A 14,717-nucleotide genomic window follows, 5' to 3' on the forward strand; every position below is an offset into this window, starting at 1 on the left:
AAATCTTAAATAGTTATTTAACTAACTACGGGCAGAGCGCCAATGTCCCGGTTTGTTTTCGGGTTCCCGAAAATTGATATTTAATCCATCTTTGTCTGCTAGATCCAACGGGTTCAGACGGGCCTGAAACCCTTTGTTTAGCTGACTGCTGTTGAAAAGCGGAGGGATTTATGCTTATCATTAAATTAAGGGCTGATAAAATTTAGAATTTGTCATTTTCCTGGTGATTCCACTAGTTCGTTTACGTCATGATCAATTGCTCGATGAAGCCTTGGGACAATTGTTCCTAGAAAAAGGGAACATCCATCTTGTATATCTTTAAATCAAGAACATCGAAGCTGGGCCAAAAATTTTATCACCACCATAATTTTATTCCTTGCCCAATCTTAGATACTTAAGTTTGGGTGGTCATTTGGGGTTACGCAAGAGAGGAAGTGGATGTCACGCGTTCAGAAGATAGATAGATTACCTTTTTAGATTCCCAGGAGCATTAAAACCTATGAGTCCTTAATCTTACCGAAGAATAGCTTTGTCAATAGACAGCCAAATGCCATGAATTCCGTCAGCTGGAATAGAAAAGAGCGGACAGAATTGAGGGCGCCGCCCAGGAAAATTAAGAAAAGGGGCCCTTGGAGAAATGAAAAGCCTACCAAGAACCCTTCACACGTCCCACCACATATTTCAATTTTGGGGTTGTATCGCAGAGTTATACAAATACGCACGCATGCGAAAAGAAAAACTATGCGCAAAAAGCGGAACCCTCTCAACATGACATTTCTCAAAGTTACTTTTCAACGTACGGCTCCAATCTTTCGATCAAATCTTCCACTGTCAAGTTCTCCCAGGCATTATCATCATCATCATCATCATCATAATCATAATCATCATCATAATCATCATCATAATCATCATCATCATCGTCCAAAAACGAATGCTGAATAGTTCGACCACCGTCCTCACATGTTTGGCTCTCTGGACGGCATGGCGGAAGCAAAACCTTGTTAAGAATGTGGATCACGCCGTCTTGCGTAACTAGATCCGGCATCGCGACGGAGGTAAAGCCGTTGAGCTTAAGTGTGACGAAGCGACCAAAGCGCGCGATGTCTACGCTAATGTGGCGATCTAGTAGGAGGGTGGGCAAATCGATCTTTTATGTAAATAGCTTTAGCTACTGGGGGGTTTGTTGTTTCCCCCCCCTGTGTCCTGTGAAGAGGGGATGAATTTGGAGAAGAAAAAGTGGGAACTTACATGGACCGACGCAGGATTGAGTCCTTCGTCTTTTTTTGGTTTGTTATAATCATCCGAGTAAAGCGTATGGTTATATACAATATGATATTTCAAGATAGCTTCCAGATATTTCTCACCCCTGCGACTGAAGAGCACAGAAGTGACGCGATGGCCAAGTTTCTTGAATGCGCGATTGGTGGGGACGAAGAATGTTGCCCCTGAATGGGTAGATTTGTCCTCGATATTGTCAAAGAGGCCAGTTTTATACAGGCCTAACTCGAAGGTGCTGAAGGTGGAAGGGCGGGTATTTAGGGCATCTATAGCCGTAAACGGCGGGAGTAGAACGCTGTTCAACCCGTGGGCAACCCCATTCGTGCCATACTACGGCAACACGGAAGAGTGAGTATCGATTTTCCTAACAGTAAAAGAAAAAATAGAATAGAAAAGAACAGCGGAAACGGGGTTGCTCACAAGGTTACCCTTGATAATGGAAGCATAAAAGTTCAAGGTCAACCCCTTTGGCCCAAACTGTGTGCAGATTCGCTGAGGGTAAGGACCGAGACCGGTATTTTCGAGCATCGTGGGGATTGTGTTCATGAAGAATAGCTCTCGCCTCGAATATTCGTGTGGCATAATATGATACATGATCACCTTCTTTAGAACTTTGTCCGGCAGGTTCGGATGATGGTATCTCAACTTTTCGAAGGCTTTATCTGTGGGGACGAACACTGTATGCTTTGACGAGGTGCTTTTGAGAATATCGGCGACATCGTAGAACTCGGATACTAGCCTGGCAAAGGTTTTCGTGTGGGTGCTGGTATTTATCATTTCGTAAAGGGTCATATTAAAATGCCTGTGTCCTGGATGGTGTCCTCTTTCGTCGTGTGTCTCAGACTGTGGCTGTATGAAAAAATCCTCGTCCCAGCCATCGTTTCCATCATCGCCATATTCAATATCCTCAAGGTCTTGATCTGGCGGTAGTATTCCTGCCCCTTGCGGATAGTTCGCCATCAGACAACCTAGACCTTCAGTCATCGCCGCCATTTCAGCGATGTGAGGTATGAAACTAGCTTCCTCCTCCCGCGACAGTATATTGTCAGACGGCTCAGGAGCATTTTCATGATGGGAATGAAGAGGTAACTCGGCAAGTGCCGATAACTGCTGCTGATCTGGAATAATGAAGGCTTCAGCAACAGACGCAGCAAGGAAAGCGATCGTTGTCTTCATGGTTAATGTAAAAGGAACAGTCGTGATTTTTGAACTATAGGCTCATGGGGTATTAGTAGACGGATCAATATAGTATTGATTCATTAGCATGGAGGACGTAGTGCGTAGTGAGTATGAAGCTGCTCGCAGCTAGATAATATATAGCAGTACTCAATGACCCGGTCTGTTAGAGTTCGAAGCCATGTGTGCGAATGAGTGACGTGGAATTCTGTTGCGTCAATTTAAGAAGAAAGTCATCCGCGAAATCGAAGCTCATCATTGGCAATCCAAGAAATGCACTTGGAAGGTTGACGGTTAAGTTTGCGGGGATTATATGGTGGAAAATCTCGCAAAAACCAAATTCCCAAATCCCAAAGGTGTTGTTCTTCCTGGGGACCTTCTGGCGGAGTCGGATAAGAAGAAAGATTTGGCGCATGAAGACGACCCTACCGGCTGCCCAGGTCTGTTCAATTGTCCATAATGTTATTTAAGTCGCGTATAAGCAAGGCTGTCTCGAGACCCTAATCAATCTATTTTGGCTTGCTCGTCCGAAGCCCCGTCGTGATTCAGCCTCGATACACGCGACACGATACCTCATTTCGCTAAAAGAAGGGAAGGGTCTCCTCCTCGTGTGTTTCCACGTTAGAGAGGCTTGAAACGCGGTCTCCTCACAGTAGATGTACATGTACACTTCTGATCCCTGCGGCTCTAAAGCCAGACTCTTATGCCACTGAAAATATCTAGTTATCGGTTAGCCATAGCCACAGTCCGTACAGACCCTGAAGTAATCCGTAGTGTTTAATACTCGACTGTCGCGTGCGGCAAAAGGGAGTGCAGGAGCAAGCATGTTCTTAATATAGCATCCGGTTTACGATCCTCATTCTCATTTGGGATGCCTGTTCGTTTCAAATATATCACGAGAAAATTGCGGCGTTCGTGAGACCAGGAAAAGTTAAAAAGAATTGTCTACACGAAGAACTATCATCAAACGGTGTCGCTTGTCTGTCGTACTCTATGTGTAATGTTATAAGTTAGCGTTAAACCCCCTGGAGAAGAACCTGATGCGCCAATCCATGATAACCACCATGAAACGGCAAAGGATGCTAGTCCGGGGGCTGCGCACGGGACACAGCAGGCTGGGGTCTGTTGGCATGGCACAGTTTGCATGACTTGAATAACCTGTTCCAACATGATCAGATTGATTATCATTTTGACACCTGTGTTTTTCAAGAGGGTCGCCCATCTTGAAGAAGTCAAAAGTTGGTACGGTGTAGTTATCGAGAGATAGATTTGGTTGGGCGAGTCGAGGCTCAACACTCATCGCGCCAGGCGTGAGTTCGGCCGCCGTATCAATCCTTCGATTTCCTGAGGGTTTCAATAGATGTGGGTTTGCAATAAATATGACACGCAGACGCTAAGACGCCTTTTATTGCCCTTGAAGAACAACGGCGAGGATGGTGGTTGTTTTTGGGTAGTTTCTAGCGGCCGATCATGCCCAAGTGCCACCATCTGAGCAGCCTTCGAGTTTGTCTGTCACATCAGCTTAAAATTTAAAGTTATGGCAGTGAGGAAAAAACTGCAGAAAGAGATCAACGAAATCATCGAATTATGTCAGGCATTGGTGATGGGATCCCACATACAGATTACTTGATGGACTGGATGCGCATTCCCGAGCCTTTTTTTGGCTTCGCCTGATTCGTGTTGGGAGGAGTTCAGCCAGAACAGAATACGAGAGCTAGAAATAGTGGGCTAATCTTGTCCTATTCCATTCCCCCCTTTTTGTTCTTCTTGTGCTTGACTACCGACATTCCGCTCTCTGAATCGCGACGACTACAGGCTTTCTCGTCCGGCCGGAAATGCGTAGCGCTGCTAGTATAGCGAATATGGCAGCAATTGTCCCGTATCCCAAGCATCCCCCCTGATGCTGCCCTGGGCCGGGGTTGAGTTGAACTAGGAGTACGAGCTTCAGTATGCGCCAACATGCTTAACACCTCCTGTTTCCCGCTTAAAGCCTGTCCATGAACACGAATCTCGTGTCCGAACAACGGCATGTGTTGCGAATCCCAATGAAGGGACTCTTTACGCTCTCAGAACATATAATAGCGTAGATATTTCAAAGTGTATAAATGAGAGGCAATATCCTCAAACCAACTATGTCATTCACTCTGAGTTTTGTATGACACACTCTCCCTTAGTTATTTGAATAGATTTCGATCCTTTTTAACTTATTTCTTTATTTCTTTTTCCTTTTTTCTCCAATTGAGACACCAAAATCCTGAAGCGCCAAAATGCGCCTGTCTACTTTTTCGCTGGCTCTGCTTCTGAGCAGCGTGGTATCTGCCACGCCAGCCTTCGAAATATTTGAGCGCAAAGTGGGCTCCAGCTGCAAAACCATGGACGGCATGGGAGTTTGCATGGCCAGAAGCAAGTGCGACGGAGTGTACTACGATGGAGCTTGTGGCAGGAACTCTGGAGAAACCCGCGTATGTATACCCTGGAAGTCTCATCTCGGTGGTGATGTATGTATCCGATGCTAATACTTGCTGTTGCAGTGCTGCGTTCAAGTGAAGTGCGAAGTTGGGGGGAAAACAGGGCAATGCCAAAATATCAAGAGGACTAAATGCAAGGGTGGGAAATACCATATCGGAAGTAGGAATGTACGTGAACCGGCTCATATCCCTTCTTTTTACATTCAAGGGGAATCTGTCGCCTTTTTTGCTATGGAAAACATTTCACACTAGCGGACTGACCATTTTTTCCTTTTTTCAGACTTGCCCCGCTGGGAAGAATGTTCGGTGCTGCATAGAAGACAATGATAAACCCAAGAAGCCCAAGCCCAAGCCCAAGGAGCCCAAGAAGCCTAAGAAGCCTAAGAAGTCCAAGAAGCCCAAGAAGCCCAAGAAGTCCAAGAAGACTGTCGGGCAGAAGATCCTCGCCGTCGCCATGAAGGAGAAGGGAACGAGGTACGTCTGGGGCGGTGGCTCCTGCAAGGGCCCTACCAAGGGAGGCTATGACTGCTCCGGGCTCGTCGCCTATGCTGTATGCAAAGTTACGAAACGAAATCTCTTCAGAGAAGGTCTGCGTGTGACGTATTCTATGTACTGTGCTTCTAGCAAAAGGCTGGGCAAATTCAAGTATGCAAACTCCCCCACCCCCCGTTTCAGGATTTATTTGCTTCTCGTCTTCGTCATCAAAAGTGCTAACACTATTTTCCTTTTCTCGCTTTCTAGGAAAGTCCCCTTCTCCAAGCGCCGTGCCGGTGATGCTGTCTTCTTTGGGTCTAACTGCAGCTGCAAGAATCAAAATATCTCCCACATGGGCTTGATGATGTATGTTGTCAATATTCCCCATGAAAAAAATCCCCCGCTTAAAAGCCCACCTCCCTCCAATCGAGTTTATTTTTCCCCAATCTGACAAACTAACGTTTGCGTAGCAACTCTGGCGACCGCATGATCCACGCACCAAACCGAAGAACTGTGGTCAAGGAAGGCAGAGTTTCCCGGCAAGGAAGCCTGAAGGCTTGCCCGTATGTGATCCGATTCGGATAAGCTAAGCTTTGGATGCATGATGCGTGGGTATCCACTAGTTGGCAGTTTTCCAATATAGTTCCTTCTATATTCCTATTTCGAGTTATTGACTCGCCGTTAGTCAAGTTTTTGTTTGTATACTTCTTCTCCCTCTGTTGATCATGAGCGATTTCGTGTTGTACTTTTTTTGCTTACTTTCTCTTCTCCTTATTTTCACATATATAGTTAGACTGTACAGGTACAATTCGATATTTATTTTTGCATATCCCCTAGAATGAAGCTCATGGCCTGGACATGGACATCAGACACTTGTGACTTCTTAAACTACGAAGGGAGGGATCAGGAAGATTGCGTAAAGGTATATTTAGCCCTCTGATATATTACTGTGACTGTTCAGAGGTAACTGCCCCTGAGCATGCTGAACTGCAAGGTCTGGCTGAAGAAGCATGCATTGTATTTGGCGCATCTCATCCATAAATAGCAAACCAACAACTGCAAAATCAACGAGTGACTCTAGCACACTGAACTCGCACTTAATAGGAAACACAAGGCGGAAAGGGGAAGGGATCCATGGATGGAGAGCAGAATCACATGACCGATTAACCCTAAGCTGCCCCTTTCCAATGGCACCGCTTCACAATTCGGCGCAGTAGATCGTTGTGAAGGGATGGATGAAACGAAACCTGTGTTGCGAAGCCTTCTCGGCGCGAACATGCGACCTCAGCTCTACGTGTACAGAGTACGTAGAATTGATAGTGTGGAGGGGAGGGGGGGGGGATGGGGGTTTGACAAGGCACAAGTACCTTTCGAAGTGCTGAAACCAAAACAAAGACCAATCGTTTCGGTAGTTATTTGAATGATTGGCCAGAATTACTATTTTACGGCGACAACTATGGCAAAAAATGAAATAATGGAATGACGAGGCAATGGTACCTAGGTAATCCTGGCGTATGCCATATACCCTATCGAAATTCGCCGGGCGTTTTCATGAATCTCCATGGACAAATTAGTTTAGGCAGAGCAGCGTCTAAACTTAGAAAGCAGAAGAAATCTGTCCGAGATAACTAACTAAGTGAGGGCTGAAAATGAGGTGATGTTTTGATTGGCGTCTTAGTGTGAGCTAATGGATAACTAACTATATGTCCATAATTCCGTTACTAGACACCTAGAACACCAAGTACGGGGATTTATCAAAGCCGGAGAGATATGTTCAGCTGTCATCCACCCTCGCATTCACTGTAACTCCAAATCCAGTTATTTAATGCGTTGAGATCCCCACCGTGGATTATTTCTAACTTCTAACATGACTTTACTTTATGTTAGCTTTGATAGAGGTTGGAATTGATCCTTCAATATGACTTCTCCGCTGGTGCTGGCCTTGGGCATCATACTTGGAGCCTATGTTATTCTGTCCGCGCTGCTTCACTTGACGCAAGACGCGAAAGAACCGCCCATGATCGAGACGTCCATACATACCATTTGTAAGCCCGCTGTTTGGGCTCATTCTGGGCATGTAAAAATTTATGGTGGAACTAAGGTTAGCTTCCTCCACTGGTTCATTGTGCAGGCAACATTTCTGCATTGTGATTTCAAGTGTTTGACCCTGCTATTATTAAACTTACAAAAGTTTTTCCTGTCTGGAGAGACAAATATAATCTCCCAATATATACCCTACGCATACCAGGACAGCGCATCTATATTGCCAACTCCCCATCACTCATCCCGCAACTACAGCGGCTGATCAAGACCGTTGTGTTTGCGCCCGTCGAGGCCCAGGCAGCGGAGGCGGTCATGGGGGTCGGTCCAGCGGGCAATGCCATCATCGGTTCGGACAAAATGCTCGAAAATGATTCTTACCTGTCAACCTTTGTGCTGTCGACCCATCCAGCCCTGGCCCCTGACCCTGGACTCGACGCTATCAGTTGTGCTATAGCTCGACACCTCTCAGATTCTATAGAAAAGCTTAGCCTAACGGTTGAGTTATTTTCATGGGTCCGCGGAGAGATATTCAGGGCCATCACAGAGTCCACTTACGGGCCAAAGAACCCGTTTCGTGATCCCGCGCTTGAGAAAGCATGGTTGTATGTTCAAGCCCCTGAGCAGCGTCGGGGCAATACTCCGCTGGAGGATGCGCTAATATTATTTTTGATAGCACTTTTGAGCACAGCATCTTGACTCATATGGTCAAAGCATGGCCGAGTCTCCTGGCATGAAAAAGCTTACATGCTTGAGAACATCTTATAATACCTGCTTTTGAGAAATATTTCACTGAAAATAGCCATCTCCAGGGCTCGCTCCTTGTCCAGTGCTGCTACGAGCATAACACGAGCCATGGCTTATGAGGCAGAGATATCGCAGTCACTGAGATTGGCCAGATGATTGCGTCTCTGACTAACAGCATGGGGACCGCCTTCTGGATGGTCTACCATGTCTTCTCTGACCCCATTGTGCTTGAGGAGTGCCGAGCAGAAGCAGAAAAGCTTGTGCAACTTGATGACAACGGCGTCCAGACTATCGACCTGGCTAAGATCAGATCTTCATGCCCTGTTCTTTTCTCGACATGGGCAGGAGATTCTGTGATATATGCACATTGGCGTCGGGGCGAGGGTGGTCATGGAGGATACCATTCCTGACAACAAGTACCTCCTGAAGAAAGGCGCCACTGTCATGACCGTCACTCCAGTCCAAAACACTGACACTTCAGCATGGGGCCCGACATCGGGTAGATTTGACCACCGCTGATTTGTAGTCAGTCCTGATGAAAAGCGTAAAACTCCCTTCACATTCCGCCCCTTTGGCGGCGGGACAGTCCTCTGTCCTGGGCGCCATTTTGTGACCGCTGGGGTCTTGTCATTTGTGATTCTTCTGTTGCTCCGCTTTGATCTGAAGCCTGCAATCAAGGATGGTAGGTGGTTGGAGCTGCGAAAGAAGATGTCCATGACGGCGGCTATGCCAGTGCCCAAGGATGAGATGCCAGTGAAGCTTGCCCCTAGAAACACACAAAAGGGGCCTGTGAACATCTCAACAATCGGTGGGAAGCTGTTTTACTAGATATTGCCAGGATAACCAGTTTAAATAATAAAAAAATGTTGCTGTTAAACCTTTGCAGGAGTTAACTATTTTGAAGAGGTAAAATTCTGCCATGCTATCAATAGCCACTGGCAGCACATAGGGGGTAAGTCAGGGTAGGCTCATACGAGACCAGGTTGTAAAAGTGCCAGCTGCTGCCGGACGAACCACGAACCTCGGGAGTCGAACGTTGGTTGACACACTCTGCATAACTAACTAACCGTGCCATGCTTACTCACTCTCTCTAGTGAGTGTGCCACACTGTACAGAAAACCACACTGTACAGAAAATATTTTGAATATAGTGATCTTCAAAAATTAATTAATAATCATCACCACATCTATCTATAATATAAAGATTATCTATATACTCATTAGAAGACATAGAATTCACTGTAGATTGAGATTCTATAGAATTATCTTGTTATGATTGAGTGATTGTAGATTTTATAGATTTGATTTCAATTGACTGAAGATTCTTATTAAATGTCTTTTTCATCTTATCTACTCTACAGATTGTGATCTTACAATTGACATTCTTAATAGTAAGAACTTCATCTATTTACATCTGTCTGTGAGAGAATTTGATAATCTGATGTCTATTTATTTAATAATGATCTGTAAGTTCACTCTTACAGTGTATATTTAATTTTATCTGAATCATGCTATTTTTGAAGATCTTGTTCAACTATCTTATCAAATTAGATATAAGAGTATTCTTTACATCTTCTAAGGTCTTGACTGCTGTATTAATTTAATGATATAGTTTTACAACTGTCTCTGAGAAGATTAATTATAAGAAGACAGTTAACAGTTAATCTGTAGATAACAGAATAAAGTAATTATATATATTATCATTATCATTGTATATATTGAGATTCAGAATATTATCAATAATAAGAGGTCTTAATTAATTGAGAATTATATCATGATTAACTGAATACATTCTATAATTGATAAAACTAGCTCTTATAGTATTAGATTTAAATACTTACAGTCAGATACTCTTCAGATTAGTAAGAAATTATCTATTATTATACTACTTATATCTGTAGTAAACAGTCTTATTAACTGTCTTTATATAATAATGCTTATACTGCTGAAAAGATATATTATTAAGAGATTATAGAATATAACTTATATAAGATAAGAATTTAAATAGAATAATCTTATAAAGATTACAGTATTAAATGAATTCTTCTATAAGATAAGAATTATAATTATTTATTAATAACAGTTAATAACTGCTTATTTAATACTTTTTTATTATCTTATTAAATTGCTTAATTCATTTAAATTCAATCTTATTATTTATAAAGTCAGACTTAGATATAATACAGTAATAATATAGTTATTAAATAAGTTGAAATATATATATCAATTCTCTAGATAAATTTTTAATTTTATTATAATTAATAAATTCAATACTGTATTATTCATACTAATATACTTTATTACTGTTATTAACTTACAGAAGTATAATAACTATATAACAGAATTTATATCTTTAAAGATAATTATAACTCACTATTTATATTCTTCTTCTTCTTGAAATTCAATCTTATTAAAGTTATAGATATCATAGTGAAAAAAATAATATTAATTAAAGATAGCTTTATATTAATTAAATCAGTTAATAATGAAGCTTATATTCTTATAAGATACTTATTTTGAATTCATAAGCTTTTGCTTAACTTATTTATAATCTGATAGATGTTTGATAAATTAATATACTTATATCTTGCTTATTATAAGAGATACAGTCTCTGAATCTGTATAATACTGTCTTAACATACAGTTTATAACAGCTTTGATATACTTGATAGTGAACAGGTAAAAATTAATATTCAACTGATAAATTCATATCTTAATTATCTCTTTCTAACTATCATTTAATGCTCAATTCAGTGAAACTCTTATAGTTCTTAATTTCTTTCTATTAATTCTTTCATATAAGATAATATATAAGACTTTGAATTCTTATTACAGAGATGTGATTTTTAATTTTGAATTATTTTTATACATGTTAACAGCTCTTTGCAACTGCTCCTCAGTATAATTAGAAGATTTAGATATGATTATAATTAATGATGATTATTTGAAGATGAAGAATGAAGATATTTAAAATATTTTCTATACAGTGTGGTTTTCTGTACACTGTGGCACACTCACTAGAGAGAGTGAGTAAGCATGGCACGGTTAGTAGTTACAGAAAGTGTGGGCCAGCAACCAACCCACTTAGGGCGAATTCGCCGGCGCTTTGCGGAGGCACGCTCAGGATTGTCAGGGGTAGGGCAATTCCTGCGCAATTCTGTCTTTCAGGTGTTGTGCTGGCCAACCGATGGCCGTATATTGCTCATGTCACTCATGTGTCGTCAATGCATATCTAGCGGGAATATCCACGGATGGAGTCGAACTGGAACCTATCCCAACTGCTTAACTAGCTAGCTTAGATAACGGAGCTGTTCGGCTATGGACAAAATTCATCCTTCAACAAAATTGTGCTGTTTAGCTTGGAGATGCATGGGAAACTAACAATAGTTACCCTTGTTAATGACCTATCTACTGACATCTATCCGCATCTCCCGGCATTTCCATCAAATCGCAACCCTCTGGTTGAACAACACATCGCTATTTTTTGCCAAGGGGAAAGAATTATTAAACTGCGGGGTGCAGCCGCCAATGCAGCCAAAGAAATCGCCGAGAAACCAGCCATGCTTCGATGGGGCCAGGCGCTGGTGGGCTACTACGGTTGCTTGCCGATCACATATTATGGATCCCAGTTGTATAGGGACGGATATGTGATAAGTCGCTCAGGGAAGAATGCCACATGTAAACCGAACCGTATTGCTATAAACTATTAAAGAGCCGAGATGTCGCGCTTTTTAGATGCCTTTGTTCCAAATGGGCAGTAACAGGGCAGCAGCACGCTGAGCTATCGCCATCGCCATGCTTCAGTCCACTACTACTGTTCTTCTCGCGCTCGCGAGTACTTCTCTTGCTGGCTATGCCGGGAACTTGAATTACCGTAGCCCGTCTCACAACCATCCCGGCCTCGGTATCTCAATTCCCAAGGTGCTGAAGCGCTCGGATCCGGTGCTAGAATATTCAGCGGATCAGTTGAAATTCACGCACGGCGTTGCCTCTGGAGACCCTTATCCCAACTCTGTCATTTTATGGACACGATGCGCCCCTTCGACGGACAATGTTAAAGAGCCTGTAGACTCTGAACGCGGCGGCGAGCTATATGACTCTGTCCCTATCTATGGGGATAACGAGGGCAATGCACCAGTGTCTAAGGCGCCCGTGTGCGTGGAGTACTGTGTCTCCCCGGACAAGGACTTCAAAAGGGTTGCTGACCATGGTACCGTTTACACGAGCTCTGATGTTGATTTCACTGTCAAGGTAAGAATGAAGCTGTAGCCAATGGCATCTAGTTAGATATGCTGGATGCGATGCTGACCAGATTAAACAATTAGATCGAGGCATCTCATTTGAAGCCTTTCACTATGTATTACTACAAGTTCAACGTCTGTGGCTCCGACAAGTCTAGCCCTGTTGGAAGAGCCAAAACGTCCCCAACGGAACACGATGATGTCACGGATATATCACTCGCGGTGTATTCTTGCAGCAACTTCCGTAAGGAATCATGTATCACCAAATAGCTGTAAACCTCCGTTAACTTTGATCTTTAGCCAACGGATATTTCAATGCGTACGGAAATACGGCTCGCAAGGACTCAGTTGACTATGTTGTCCATCTTGGGTAAAATAGACCTCTAGCCCTCTATTTCAAAGATGTTTAACTAACTTTTGAATAGTGATTACATCTACGAGCTGGGAGGGTAGGTTCACCTCTTATGACCCACTGTCTGGGTGTGAGTGTTCTATGCTAACAACGCTCTGTAGTGATGGCTCCAGCATCGGCCGTACGCAGCACCCAAAGAAGATGATCTATACTCTTTACGAGTACCGGAAGCGCCATGCAACTTATAAAACTGATGAAGATCTGCTTTTGAGTCATCGTACCTTTACATGGATTCCTGTGTGGGATGATCACGGTTTGTCCATCTCCTCCATTAGATCCACAGCTCCCACTAATATCTTGATCAGAGGTTGCGGATAATTCCTACCGCGACGGATCCTCGCTACTCCAAAATAACGAAGCGTCATTCATTATCGATGGAGGCGTATCTGTTGACCAGCGCAAGATGAATGCCGTCCGCGCTTACTTCGAGTGGATGCCTATCAGGTATGGGAGAATTCCGCATTCAACTATTGCATTTATTGTCTCAATGTCTTAACCTCTATTCTCTTCCTTTCTTTGAATAGGCAAGTTGCGATGGACGACAACCTCAGAATCTGGAGAAACTTCAAGATCGGCAACCTTCTCGACCTTATCATGCTTGATACGCGCCACTACGATCGGTCCATAACCGATCTTTACTTGAACAACGGTTATATCAAGAAAATTGCGGACGACATCGGCCGATCTATGATGGGACCCCGTCAGGAGCACTGGTTTTATGACAACTTGAAAAGCTCTGCTAAGAGACAAGCCACCTGGAGAGTCATTGGCAGCCAAACTGGTATACACATCTCCCCTCCTCTCAACCTTTCCAAGTGAAAAACTGTTGAGAGACAGATAGTAAACCTTGATTCTAATCATTCATTCTAGTTTTCTCCCGCGTGGACGAGCTTGGATCAATCGGTCTTGGCGTGAATGTCGATTCCTGGGACGGCTACAGGGCCAATCTCAATCGCACCCTAAGAACCCTATACGAGAACAACATCGGAAACAACATCGTCATCGCAGGCGACAGCCATGCCAACTGGGTATCCGACCTCACTTGGCTGGACGAGTATCCATACGACCCCGTGACAGGTGAGGGAGCCATCGGCGCCGAATTTGCCGGCACGGCAGTGACCAGCAGCGGGCCCGCGGCCCACGTTGGTATCGGCAACTTGCAGTCGAAGACACTGATCAAGAAGAACAGGGAGCTGCAGTGGTCCGAGTTGTACTACCGGGGCTACTTCGAGATGACGCTCTCGCATACACGCACGGATGCCCGGTTCTTCGCCATCCCCGACATCAAGAAGAGAAACCCCTATGAGATCTCGATGGCCAACTTCACTGTTATTGCGGGTGAGAATCGGCTGTCGCGGGCCGATGGGTCGCCCACGACGAATGGGCAGGGAGTGCATAATGGGGCGTTGAAGAATGGGAAGCTTGAGAAGCAGACTGTTCAGTTTAATACAGAGACTAAGGAGTGGACTAGTATTTAAAAGGTGAAAATGATGTGAGAACTCGGAACGGAAGTTTCCTCATCCTTTTTCTCTTCCAGCGTCACTCACCTCTTTTTGATTATTTTGATTATTTTGATTATTTTTTGGCTTTGATAAGTTTTTTCCCCTTCTATCCACAACCACTATATAATACCAGCAAACTGGTTGGTTACCACCCTAATCTATTTGTATGTATATATTTGATCTATACAACTTCTGGACACTTAATTTATATTTGATATATATATGCATATATAGCTCTAATTTGCAGGGCATTCAGGGGGTTTAACCCCCAGAGGCACAGCAGGAGACTAAAGAATAAATTACTAAGCACGGTGACATCTTGGCACACGAACTCTATTTCAACGTCGCTCCTTCTCTCTTCTTTCGACTCTTCAAACACG

At 43.5% G+C, this 14,717-nt stretch overlaps 5 protein-coding genes across 6 annotated transcripts; 4 read left to right on the forward strand and 1 right to left on the reverse strand.

The window, feature by feature from the left end:
- Positions 1 to 164: 164 nt before the first annotated feature.
- Positions 165 to 4,125, reverse strand: BDBG_06929. 2 transcript variants are annotated; one of them, XM_031722841.1, is made up of 4 exons: positions 4,074 to 4,125; positions 1,699 to 3,951; positions 1,249 to 1,608; positions 165 to 1,147 (listed from the first exon to the last, which is right to left on the reverse strand). In XM_031722841.1, the coding sequence occupies exons 2-4, from the start codon at positions 2,452 to 2,454 to the stop codon at positions 785 to 787; spliced, it is 1,479 nt and encodes a 492-aa protein (XP_031579852.1). In that variant the 5' UTR covers positions 2,455 to 3,951; positions 4,074 to 4,125; the 3' UTR covers positions 165 to 784. The 2 variants fall into 2 exon arrangements, with proteins under 2 accessions (XP_031579852.1, XP_002622811.1); XM_002622765.2 differs by lacking the exon at positions 4,074 to 4,125 and having other exon boundaries at positions 1,699 to 4,049.
- BDBG_06930 (uncharacterized protein) lies at positions 3,485 to 6,246 on the forward strand. Its single transcript, XM_031722842.1, has 5 exons — positions 3,485 to 4,916; positions 4,986 to 5,090; positions 5,203 to 5,567; positions 5,664 to 5,762; positions 5,867 to 6,246. Exons 1-5 carry the CDS (start codon positions 4,722 to 4,724, stop codon positions 5,979 to 5,981), a joined length of 879 nt encoding a protein of 292 aa, XP_031579853.1. The 5' UTR covers positions 3,485 to 4,721; the 3' UTR covers positions 5,982 to 6,246.
- A 1,068-nt stretch (positions 6,247 to 7,314) lies between these two features.
- BDBG_17524 (uncharacterized protein) lies at positions 7,315 to 8,173 on the forward strand (the record flags this gene model as incomplete). Its single annotated transcript, XM_031725220.1, has 3 exons — positions 7,315 to 7,497; positions 7,695 to 8,041; positions 8,113 to 8,173. The coding sequence occupies 3 exons, from the start codon at positions 7,315 to 7,317 to the stop codon at positions 8,171 to 8,173; spliced, it is 591 nt and encodes a 196-aa protein (XP_031579854.1).
- Positions 8,174 to 8,335: 162 nt separating this feature from the next.
- On the forward strand, positions 8,336 to 9,018 carry BDBG_17525 (uncharacterized protein; the record flags this gene model as incomplete). Its single annotated transcript, XM_031725221.1, has 2 exons — positions 8,336 to 8,570; positions 8,710 to 9,018. The coding sequence occupies 2 exons, from the start codon at positions 8,336 to 8,338 to the stop codon at positions 9,009 to 9,011; spliced, it is 537 nt and encodes a 178-aa protein (XP_031579855.1). The 3' UTR covers positions 9,012 to 9,018.
- A 2,247-nt stretch (positions 9,019 to 11,265) lies between these two features.
- On the forward strand, positions 11,266 to 14,660 carry BDBG_06932 (alkaline phosphatase). The gene is made up of 8 exons (XM_002622768.2): positions 11,266 to 12,433; positions 12,508 to 12,667; positions 12,724 to 12,793; positions 12,849 to 12,872; positions 12,937 to 13,088; positions 13,141 to 13,279; positions 13,360 to 13,616; positions 13,706 to 14,660. The coding sequence occupies exons 1-8, from the start codon at positions 11,978 to 11,980 to the stop codon at positions 14,311 to 14,313; spliced, it is 1,866 nt and encodes a 621-aa protein (XP_002622814.1). The 5' UTR covers positions 11,266 to 11,977; the 3' UTR covers positions 14,314 to 14,660.
- The last annotated feature ends 57 nt before the right edge of the window (positions 14,661 to 14,717 follow it).

Source organism: Blastomyces gilchristii (assembly GCF_000003855.2).
Source record: "Blastomyces gilchristii SLH14081 genomic scaffold supercont1.16, whole genome shotgun sequence".
In the NCBI taxonomy this organism is placed as follows: domain Eukaryota; kingdom Fungi; phylum Ascomycota; class Eurotiomycetes; order Onygenales; family Ajellomycetaceae; genus Blastomyces; species Blastomyces gilchristii.

What these genes read in the sequence shown, in the direction of transcription:
- BDBG_06929 (XM_031722841.1), bottom strand. Translation starts at nt 2,454, where the DNA reads ATGAAGACAACGATCGCTTTCCTTGCTGCGTCTGTTGCTGAAGCCTTC. An exon ending in CCATTATCAAGGGTAACCTT is followed by an intron (nt 1,609 to 1,698) that starts GTGAGCAACCCC and finishes GTGTTGCCGTAG; the next exon opens with TATGGCACGAATGGGGTTGC. An exon ending in TCAATCCTGCGTCGGTCCAT is followed by an intron (nt 1,148 to 1,248) that starts GTAAGTTCCCAC and finishes TTTACATAAAAG; the next exon opens with ATCGATTTGCCCACCCTCCT.
- BDBG_06930 (XM_031722842.1), top strand. Translation starts at nt 4,722, where the DNA reads ATGCGCCTGTCTACTTTTTCGCTGGCTCTGCTTCTGAGCAGCGTGGTA. An exon ending in ACCATATCGGAAGTAGGAAT is followed by an intron (nt 5,091 to 5,202) that starts GTACGTGAACCG and finishes TCCTTTTTTCAG; the next exon opens with ACTTGCCCCGCTGGGAAGAA. An exon ending in TCCCACATGGGCTTGATGAT is followed by an intron (nt 5,763 to 5,866) that starts GTATGTTGTCAA and finishes ACGTTTGCGTAG; the next exon opens with CAACTCTGGCGACCGCATGA.
- BDBG_06932 (XM_002622768.2), top strand. Translation starts at nt 11,978, where the DNA reads ATGCTTCAGTCCACTACTACTGTTCTTCTCGCGCTCGCGAGTACTTCT. An exon ending in GTATTCTTGCAGCAACTTCC is followed by an intron (nt 12,668 to 12,723) that starts GTAAGGAATCAT and finishes TTTGATCTTTAG; the next exon opens with CCAACGGATATTTCAATGCG. An exon ending in TCCTGTGTGGGATGATCACG is followed by an intron (nt 13,089 to 13,140) that starts GTTTGTCCATCT and finishes TATCTTGATCAG; the next exon opens with AGGTTGCGGATAATTCCTAC.